General features: G+C 50.2%; 1 protein-coding gene across 1 annotated transcript in view; it reads left to right on the top strand.

Moving 5' to 3' along the window:
- The window catches only part of LOC311203671 (uncharacterized protein), a gene marked incomplete at its 5' end in the record, with an annotated part of 62,402 nt that extends 60,998 nt beyond the window's left edge, over positions 1–1,404 (top strand). The window contains 1 exon segment of the mRNA XM_084278425.1: positions 1,171–1,404. Within this exon segment, the coding sequence (XP_084134551.1) occupies positions 1,171–1,331 (161 nt within the window). The 3' untranslated portion in view covers positions 1,332–1,404.
- Between the last annotated feature and the right edge of the window lie 9,411 nt (positions 1,405–10,815).

Genomic DNA, 10,815 nt, shown 5'->3' with positions numbered 1-10,815 from the left:
CATCCTGGTCCCCCACAGAGTCACAAGTCCCCCCAGAAAACATGCTGTGGCCTGGGGCCTGTCTCTGCATAGGCTGCAGGTCCTGCCAGGAGCTTGCTCCAACACAGGTCACTACATCTTCAACGTGTGTCTCCCCACTCCAGCCTGGGGGCCTCTCCACGGGCTGCAGGAAGCATCTCTGCTCCCCATCATCTTCAGTGGGTGGCAAGGGGACAACCTGTTCCCCATGCTCTTCACAGGCTGCAGGGGAATCTCTCCTGTGGTGCCCGGAGCGCCTCCTCCTCCCCTTCTTCACTGACCTTGGTGTCTGCAAAGTTTCTTCCATTTTCTCACTCCCTCCTCTGGTGGCAAAAGCTTCCACTGGTGGGTTTTTTCCTCTTAAAAATGTGACCACAGAGGGGCTGTGACCGGTGCTGATGGGCTCGGCCTTGGTCAGCGGCGGATCGGTCCTTGAGCTGGTTTGGCCATGCAGACCCACAGCAGCAGTTAAGTACTGAACACAGCTGGAGTAAGTTTATGGGAGGGATAGAAAGAATCTTTCCTCTTCTTGACATGAAAACCAGCATCTTCCCTCCCAGAGGCTGTATTTCACTGACATGGGCCCTATCGAGTTCCTGCGCTACTGTGGCTGGTGTAGTTCCAGAAAACTTGGGGGTCTGGTAGAATCCTCCTTATCCCAATGCTCTCTAGGCTGGAATAAAGTCTATGTCTTCTGTCATAGGATACCATTTGCCTTTTCTGTCCCCAGTTAGACATTCCTCCAAAACCCACCAGTTCTCCCCACATTTCTAAGGATTTTTATAAAAACTAATTAAAAATTCGTTATGAAACTAATTAAAATCCCAAAATTAGTTTGGTGGGTGGGTTTTTTAATTTTGTGTTTATTGTTGGGGGGGTTTGTTTGGTTGGTTTTGTTTATGCACAGACAAAGCACACTTGCTTCTGTCAGGAAATGTACTTGTGGCAGGGCCCTGCTGCAAACCCACAGGTGTAACTTAGTGTAAAGCCAAAGCACCATAATATCCCTCTTTGTTCCCACACCTGCCTTGTGACAAGGAATACTGAAGCAGAGAAGAGAGGATCTTTTGTAATGCAAACTGAAGTGTAACCCCGCGTTTGTTTCTGTTTGCTGCTTCTAGTGTTGAATGCATCTTCTCTCTTTTATCACAGAACCTACGTTGAGTGTTGTCCAGGGAGCACTCAGCAGCACCGGACGTTTCAGCCAGGATCCGTATGATCTGCCAAAAAACAGCCACATTCCATGTCATTATGACTTGCTACCAGTTCGAGACAGCCCCACATCCTCACCGAAAGAGGTCGGCAGTGAATGACCCCAAAAGCTGATGTGTAGCACAGTGGGACTCTCCCGGGGCAAAGTGGCAGGACTGTGCTCCTTCCTCTAGTTTCCTTCCCATCAGATTTGGTTCCAAATCTGTCCAGCAGACAGCTGCTGTACCTGAAACAGAATCTCAATGTGAGGTTTGTATTGTGTCTACAAGTGACAGATGGACAAATGCCACACTCTGGGGATCCTGGTTGTTCTTTTTTCATGGCAGTTAATTTTATAGACGCAGGTATGCAGCACATTTATACTGTAATATACTGGCTTAAAAATACTAGCTTGCAGATCAGTTTTTATAACATCCCATTTCAGACACTTTAAATATAGACTTCGTGTCCTCCCAGGACAGTGCAGTTTACCAAATACCACTTTATACAGGTGATTTGATTCACTAGTTCTGTAGAAGAAAAGGCGCTTGGCCAAATTTTACCTTCCATTCTGATCTCAAGACATGATCTGATGGTGATAAGGAAGCTTGGGGAATCCATGACCAGGTTTTTCTTGTCCATTACTGGTGGTGGGCATACCTTGCTTGCATAGTTTGGGAGTTAAAAGCATTGCGTACCTCAGTATGCTACGATGGATGCCTCGAGAAACTCCTGGTATTCCAGACCCAGCACCAGCCTTCAACAAGTCTTTTGCTGCCATTCAGCTCCATACGTTGCAGTTCTGACCACTACTTCTGCCACTACACAACTAATGCTCCATCACATATCAGTAATTACTTCAGAAAAGGTGTGTGCTACATCAGTTTATTTTTGTCACCAGGGACTGATTATGTAAGGAGTGGACAAAGGTGATGACTGCTGTAAATCTTAACTGCGAGGAAAGGTTTACATTTTATAAACAGGTAGTAATAATGTCTGTAATAGAGGATAAAAATAGTAAAGTGTTCTGTGTATTTTTTTTCTTAGAAATAACTGAGCAATCTCTGTGCATACTTGCTAAAAAGGCACCTTTTCTTTTTTATAGCTGACGTAGAGAAACACGTGCTTAAGCTGGTCTTTTGCATCGCTGATAATGTGACACATGTACCCCCCATTCTTTATTAACTCCTGTCTCCATTTCTATGCTGTGTGTCTGTGTTCTAGCCATCTAGTTGTAATTGCAAAAATATTCTACCGTGTGTGCGTTTCTTTGGCATTTTGGCCAACTGGCCTTTATTTTGTCCGGCTGAAGGAACCTCTGGGCAGAGGGAGAGGATTGAAGGCAGAATTCGTGTCGTCACCATGTCTGTCAGAGGTGGTTACCTAATACATAACACTTTAACCTACTTCATTGGGAAAAAACATCAAGGTGGTGTTGTCAAGGCTAGTAACGAGGAAGCAGAAGGAAAGTCCAAACCAGTCCCTCCTTAAAGTTTAGCTTATTCTGTTGGCTCTGCATGGAGAGCACCTTTCCAACAGGCTCCTTTCTCTCCCTCCAGAACAGCCTGTTGGGAACTGTGAAATCTGCCAAGGTAGCGATGCATTGGAGCAGAATTGTTCCCCAAACATCTCAGCTGGAAATAAAATGGTTGATCCAGACCGGACATTCTGTGTCAGTGCCAAGTTACCTCTAGAACCCTGCATCAGGTGCGGCAGGACTGTTTCTAGCTGCTGCTGCTGGTGATGGTGCCGGAAAACATGCTTGTAACGGAGCCCCAGCAGGCTCCTCCACCCTCTTCTGGCAGTAGCTCTCCAGCTTCTTGGGAGCAGCGTGTCCCAACATTTGCTCTGTGCCCAGGTAAAAGGGGTAGGCAGTTGCATCGTACGGCATACAGCGGGAAGCACGAGTCCTCCCTGAATTTATTTCAGCGAAGGATCGCTGGTAGACACTCTGAACAGATTACCTGCAGGGCTCACATAGTTTTGTCAAATGACAGCCACAGGACAAAAGCCCGTGGGACTGGCGTTGGCAATCCCACTGTCCCCTCTGTGCCCCAGGAGGCTTCCACTGAAGGACACTCATCTGTCAATTTGAGAGACCACCCCCCCAACTTAATCTTCATGCTTGTCATCTAGCCCTTTCTGTAGATCACAGTATGCTCTTTAGAGAATTTAAATCCAAACAGAGATACTATATTGTGGTGGGAATTTAACGAGTAAGCTGACGAGTAATTTCAGCAAGTACTGTCTACTAAGAGAAAGGCCTTCACCAGGGACAGGGACGGCAAGAGAAGCTTTGCTGCTAAACAGTCACATTACAAGAGTGAGAAATGTCACACTGAAAAGGGAGCAACTTAGTACCAGTTTACTGAAGTGCAAAACGATGCACAAAGTGTGTAGCTGACTTTAATTGAGGTAGTAAGTAGAAACCTAAGGTTTTCCATAATGTAGGTGTACTAATGGTGGTCATGGAGAAACACCATGAACCTCAAGGCTTTTTAAAACGCTTAAAGGCTTTTAAGCAAAGATTTTAATCACAACACAGTCACACATGAAGTTTGTCCTTATTTTGATGTACCCAGAGAAGTCACATAAATTTTAATTGGAGATGCGCATGCAGATTAGGGGAAAGAAGATTTCAGTGCATTCATACTTTCTGCTGAGACAATCTGCAAAGCTGAGTTCATATTGAAGGGAATACAGAATAAAACAAACTCCAAAGTGGCCAAGGTGTCAGTTAAGATCTGTTGGATTTTCCAAGTACCGTGACCATGATTGAATTTGTTTCTTTACGTAGGTATCCAACTAATGATCCTTATACTGAAGCTCTGAAGTCCAGACTGAAGAATACACAGCTCATTTGGACAGAAATTTTGACAGAAAGATGCATGTTTCTTAATTGCTGCCCAGAAAATCGTGTGGTTTGGTAGGCTTGTACTAGTGCTAAAGCACAGAACTTCCCAGTTTTAGCCCACAAGGTTTCACTTTGGTGTGACTGAACTGTAATACATCTTTAAAGAAAAGCTATCAAGTGTGCCTGGCTTTTTTTCTTCGCTGTAACAAAAAGGTGTTTTGTTGTGAAAATGTTTCTGTTTTCCAAAGATGACTGCTGTTGGTCCTTCTGCCCTTCACTACCATTTATTTCACTTCATGTACCTGGAGGCTGATGGAATAAAGTTTCTAATGAAAGATGTGAATGCTGTGACGTTTTTTCCTTTCCCTTTCTTTTGCTGAGGGTGGGTCTAGAAATAGCGCAGGAACTATAAAACATGTTACACTTACCCATGCTGGACAACCAAGTCATGTATTTGATGGCATACAAGTCTCTCTCTTAGAGACAGCAAGTAATTCCTGAGATGCTTTGTCATAAATTGTGGTGGTTTGGTCCTGGCTGGAGGCCAGACGCCCACCAAAGCCGCTCTATCACTTCAGACTTCACTTTGGTCATGATTTCACTCCCTTCTTCCCCTGCATTGTGGCACAGGGAGGGGCTTGCTCTAACGTGGGTCACAGCATCTCCTCTATGTCTCCACCTGCTTCATCTAGCGTGGAGCCTCTCCAGGGGCTGCAGGTGGGGTCTCAGCCTTTTCCATGGGCTCTGGGGGGACACCCGCTCCACCATGGCTTTCTCCACAGGCTGCAGGGGCATCATTCTCTCCAGCAGCAGGGCGAGGCCTCCTCTCCCGCCCTCCCCGGCCTTGCTGCCTGCACAGCTCCTTACAACTTCTCACTCCCCTCTTTGGTGGGAAAATGCACCTGCCTGCGTTTTTATTCTCCTAAATGTGATTCCCTGAGGCGCTGTGACATTGGACGATTGGCTCGGCCTTGTTCAGCAGCAACTCTGGCCTTGAATTAGCCCATGTTTACTCTCTCGGGCCTGCAGAGAGCTTCTGGCTGCTTCTTGCAGCAGCCATTTTCTGCAGCCCCCCGCCCCCTTTTCCACCAGGACCCAGCCACGCAAAACTCTGACAGAAATCAAGGCTGATTTTGAGCTCCTGAACTTCTGTGATGTTCTGCCTGTTCCTGGAGGAGCCACGTCCAGAAGTAGGGAAATTCTTCCAAGCCAGTCTCTTCAATTTATCCCTTTACCCTTGAGAAAGATGGGAAGTTGACTTCACAAAAGCAAGATATTTTCCCTTTAATAAATTAATAATAATAATAACAATGATCGCCTTGGATTAATGACTAAGGAGCCAGTAACAACGTACAAACGCAGCATAAAGGGGCAGAGCATATGGCAGTTTCCCCTTTGTAACTCTGACCGCCAACGATTCATTTCAAACACTGGTTACAGGCAGATGTGTGGGAAATTGTTATTTATTTTAGTTCTATTTATTTATTGCTTTAAATATTATTCCAATTTAGTTAGAGTTTGATCAAGGATGAGATTTGGCATAATGGAAGGAGAGAAAGGCAGGAGAAAACCCACAAGAGTGAGCCAAGTGCTTCGGGCTTGTTCCTCAGGGCTCAGTTCTAGGGCCAGTTCCAGTCAATCCTTTTATCAGTGATCCGGGGGCAGGGGTTGGATGCACCGTTAGCAAGTTTACTGATGCTACTAAACCGGCAGCCGCTGTTAAGTCTCTTGAGCAAGAACAGGCCTTGCAGTGGGCTGTAGATACACTGGAGCATGGGGCAGTCATCAAGGGCATGAAATTTAACAAGACAAACTATTGGCTTCTGCACCTTGGGTGGGTGGGTGCCAGGCACAAGTATAAATTCACAGAATAACAGAATATCCTGAGTGGGAAGAGATGCACAAGGATCATCAAGTGCAACTCTTGGCTCCACACAGGGCCGGCCAAGCCAGAGCATGTGACTGAGCGCTCAAAGCTGTGTCAAGGCAGGTTCAGACTTGAGCTCAGGATCAATTTCTGTATCAAGAGGGTGATCAAACACTGCAACAGCCTTCCTCAAGGGATGGCCCATGCCCCGTGCCCATCCGTTTCAGAGGCATTTGGACAATGCCCTTAACAACAGGCTTGAACTTTTGGTCAGCCCTGGAGTGGTCGGGCAGTCGGACTAGAAGATTGTTGGAGTTCCTTCCACCAGGGACAGTTCTGTTCTGTTGTGTTTTATTGTCCGTCAAGGTTTGTGAAAGCCAGAAGACCACCAAAAAGTAGTCATCTGACATGGCAGCTTCTGGAAGCTGCCTGAGTGCCATGTTTACTGGTCACCAACGGACAAGCGTGACGTCACCCAGCCCTGTAACCCAGCACACAGGGGTGCCCAACGGCCTCAAGCGCAGACTCCAGCTGAGCAGCCAGCGAGGCTGGAGTGCTGAGCGAGGCTTGGTGCTGCTGCCTTATCCAGGACGGTTTTCCAGTGCAGTATCCCAGAGATACTGAAGGGTGTGTCCAGGGCACACGCGGCGCATCTTCGAGCGCAGCTTCCAGCTGCTGCAGCGCCGTTTGGAGGAAGCAGTTCACCACCCGCAGCTCCTCCCAGCCCACCGCAGCCAGAACAGCATGGCCACGGAGGTGGAACACCGCTGTCCAGTCTGCCTGGACAGCATTGACAACGCCGCCTTCGTGATGCCATGCCTCCACCAGTTCTGCTACGCCTGCATCCTGCGGTGGGCTAACAGCAAACCTGAGTGCCCCCTCTGCAAGAGGGGAGTACAATCCATCTTGCACTCGGTGCGGGCAGACCATGAATTTGAAGAGGTCCACATCAGACCACCACAAGAGGACTCAACATGGCCTGCCATACCTGCAGCTGGAGGAGCGCCCGCACATCCGGGGACTGACAGCCCCCCTCGCCCGCTAGCTGCCCAGCCGCCAGCGGTGGAGACGGTGCCCAGGGCTACAGTGGGTGGCCTGCAGCCAGACACCTGGGCATCTCTCTTCGATGAGCACCCAGCCCTCCTCCAACGCTTTCTGCCGTGGCTACAACAACACCTGAGGGCCACATTTCAACGGCAGCCTTCCACAGCAGATGTGTTGGAGGACCTCATCCGGGCCGTCCTGGGCTTATACGGGCTGGATGAAGACGTGCTGGTCCGGCTGCTGCAGCCCAGCCTGCAGGAGCGCGCAGTGTCGTTCGTGCGCCGGCTCATCAGTGTCGCCGTGCGGCGCTGCCGCAGGGAGGCCCGACGTCTCCTGGGCCTGGAGGATGGCCCTGCAGCCGAGGCGCGGGAGGGCAGGCCCACCTCTGCCCCCCATCCTGCTGCCTCCAGAGCCGGCTCTCCTGCCCCTGGACCAGCCCCCTCCAGCAGCCCAGCAGGGGCTCGGGAAGAGGAGCGCCCCAGCACCTCGGCCGCTGCTCTTGCTGGGCATCCCACCAGCCCACACCACGCCCCCTCTCCCATCCACGGGGAGCGTGAAGAGCCGGCGGCGGGTCTGGGGCAGGCTGTGGCAGGTCCCTCCAGTGCCAGCCAGGGCAGGGACCGTGCCCCTGGGAGACCAAGACGAGCAGCAAAGAGGAGGGCCAGCGGCTCCCAGGACTCTTCCCAGCCCCCCAAGAGGCCACCCTCCCAGGAAAACTAGACCTGGGCCCAGGAGCTGCCAACACCAGAGCCGGTCCAGCAGCTGGGGCACACCCCCATCACTCGCCACCCCAGCGCTGTCCACCACCTTCACTGGACCCAGGAAGTGCACTGGCAGCAGCAGAGGTGAGTTGTGGGGGAAACCCTGGGCAGCTGGGAGGGTTGCCTGGTGCTTTGTAAAGGCTGTAAAACTGAAGTAAATGTTTTCTCTCCGGCTGGCAGAGGATGAAGGCACGAGGGTTACGGGTAGCTGGGCAGCTGCCGACTTGCGCAGCCTGAGGCGGCACGCAGCGGGCCGGGAGGGGGGTGGGGGGCAGGTTGCGGGACCGGCACCCCCACGTGACGCGAGGTCCGCTGCGAGCGTGGCGGGGGAGCTGTGCTGCTCCTGCGGCCGAGCCCGAAGGAGCCTTTTCCTGGGAGGCGGGGCCACCCGGAGGTGCTCGGGGCCGCGGCCTTCTGGCTGGGCCAGAATGTCTGGGCGGTGCGCAGCGGGAGGAGGCGGTGGGCTCTGGAGGATGGGCTCGGTGAGGCCCCGTGTCGCGGCGGGAGGAGGGCACGCCTTGGCACCCGTCGTCCGCGGCGGCGGCGGGGAGGGAGCGTCTGGAAGGCTTTGGGCGGGTGAGGCTGGGCGGTGGGCGGCATCCCGGAGCGAGCGGTGGGTGTCCCCCGGTCCCGGGTGCCGTCTGGGGCCGTTGGGGCCCTGTAGGCAGGTCCGGATGTTAAGACGCGGTCCTGGGGGCAGCGCGGGAGGTTGTGCCAGGTGGGGCGGAGGGTCGCTGAGGTCTTTGCCCGGGCTGTGTGTGTGAGGAATGTCGGCGGGGTCCGCCCCGGGACGAGCTCCGGCAGCCGTCCCGTCGGGGCGACTTTCCCCCCTTGGGCAGCACACCTGCGACTGCACGGTGTCTGCCCCTCACCAGACTGATTCTGGTGTAGGCAGTCTGTCTTGTTGCCCTTACTCTGAACCGTCTTGTCCTTCTAAAGAAAGGCTGCACTGGCCCCAGTCCTCCTTGCTGGCAGGCTCTGGGGCTTCTTGCAGCGTTACGGTTGTGGGTTGTGAGGCAGATGAAGCTACAGAGCAAGACCCCTTGCGGCCTCAGTGATGACTGGCAGTGGTATTGGAAACCACCAGCACTTCACGGAACTTCCAGCTCCTGATAGCTTGCTAGGTCCTGTATAGTGATCTGCTCCTGCGAGTCACCCTCCTGGTGACCAGGCTTTCTCCCGGCACTGGGTAGTGTTCAGATGCCTGCTCTCAGGGCCCTGTGCTCCAGCGTTGCAGCTCAGGCTGGAAGTGCTAGATCCCTTGTGGTTTTAGCTGGAATTAGCATGATTGGCAGTAGAAATCCTTACCCTTGGGGATCACTTAGCATAGGATAGAAGTGATGCTTCAGGAAGTCTGTTTCTGGAGGATACCTTGTTGCAGTGCTTTGCCCTTTCTAGTTCGTTTATAGTGCCGTGAAAAACAAACGTTTCTTTTGGGCAAAATCGTCTGCAAGTGCTGGAGCTGTTGCATCATGACATTTACCCTACGTCAGTTGGTACAAACTGGTTGAATGCATGTGGTTCTGTGTAGCTGTGTCTTTGGGTTTACGTAGTCCCATGTAGATAACACTGTATACTAGACCAACAGTTCTCTGTGGTCATCAGTGGCTTGTGGAGCTATGTAAGCCCTCTATGATTTCAAAATAACAACAGTAAGGGTGTGCAACGAATCCCAAAGGTTGACAATGGCACTAAGAATGTGGGAAACAAAATAATTCTCAGGCACTAGGAAACTCTTAGAAAAACTGCCTGGGTTTTGTGCTATCTGTGCACTACAGTAACTGTCTGCAGAAGTCGTAGGATGAGGCTAAACCATTCTGTCATGCCTGGTGTTTCAAGCTATTGGTACAGCATTAGGTCTGAGGCAAAGTGGTTTCTGCTTGGTAAACATTTCCTTTTTTTTTTCTTTTTTAATGTGGGAGTTGTGATTAACATTATGCTGTGACTATTCAGCAGGTGTTAGAACAAGTCGTTTGACCCAAGGTGATTACATTGGAGATCCCTCCGTGCCCTTGCTTTGGCTAGAGCGAGGCTTTGCATGTCCCCTGGGATCTGGCTGTATTGACCAGGCCCCAGTCTGAAGGAAGTTTTGTCCCTGCCTGTCTGAAATGGAATAAAGTAGGGTGAGGGACTTTTCAGATGAAACTTTGATATAGGAACAGCTCAGCTCTGTTGTTTTGGGGTGTTTTCTGAAGTGTTGTCTTTTTATTTTGTGTCAGCTTCACTCTGTCTTTAACAACTGAAGGTTTTCCTTTTGTCTTCTCTCCTGTTGACTCCAAGTATGTGCCTAGGAATCTCTCTATCAGGTAATGCAACCCGGGATGCAATATCTTATTTAGAGAGGTTTTTGCGCTGGGAATGGCTCAAAGCAATCGATTTGTTTAGTTAAATAAATAAATAAATGACAGCTCTCTCTTCTGGACAGTTGTTGACTTGTGCTTAGATATTAACAATGTATGTAATCAGTATTGTTCCACACAATTAGAATAGTCAATATTACGCTTACAGGCAAGAATAGCATTTTAATGGCATTTGAATTTAATATTCCAACTGTTTGTTTTGTTTGAGGCTCTGTTTAGAGACCAGTTTTTCCTCCTGGGGTTATGAAGTATATTGGGGGGACAGGACTTTATTAGCAGGAGCATCTACTGCACTACAAGCAGCAGTTATTTAAGGGTGACTGAAAAGAGTTCCTTTTTCTAAACTCTGACATACCACCACGTTCTAGATAATGTGTTTTTCCATGTGGAATTTGGTCATCTGCATTTGTAGGTTATAGTTGGCTGTGAATTTCTATATTTTGGAGTCACAACCTGAAAAATGCATTTGAAGTATGGTCATGTTGTCCAGATTATTGCAAAATATTAGCGGAAACGTAACGACTTGATAATAAATTTAAGCGTGATGTGTTGGGAATGTGGTGTGTGTCCCGTCCCGTCCGTGTCCCCCGCTCCCCTCCCTTCCCCCTCACCCCTTGTGGTTTTCTGTATTTCTTTTTTCCATATCCCTTCTTTTTTACTTCCATGTAAGCCTAAACCGAGATTGCCTTCTAGCTAAATGTGGCAGGGGGATGAAATTTG

Source organism: Gallinula chloropus (assembly GCF_964237585.1).
Source record: "Gallinula chloropus genome assembly, chromosome: Z".
NCBI lineage: Eukaryota > Metazoa > Chordata > Aves > Gruiformes > Rallidae > Gallinula > Gallinula chloropus.
The sequence above is the reverse complement of the archived record's forward strand: the minus strand, read 5'-3'. Positions and strand labels throughout refer to the sequence as shown.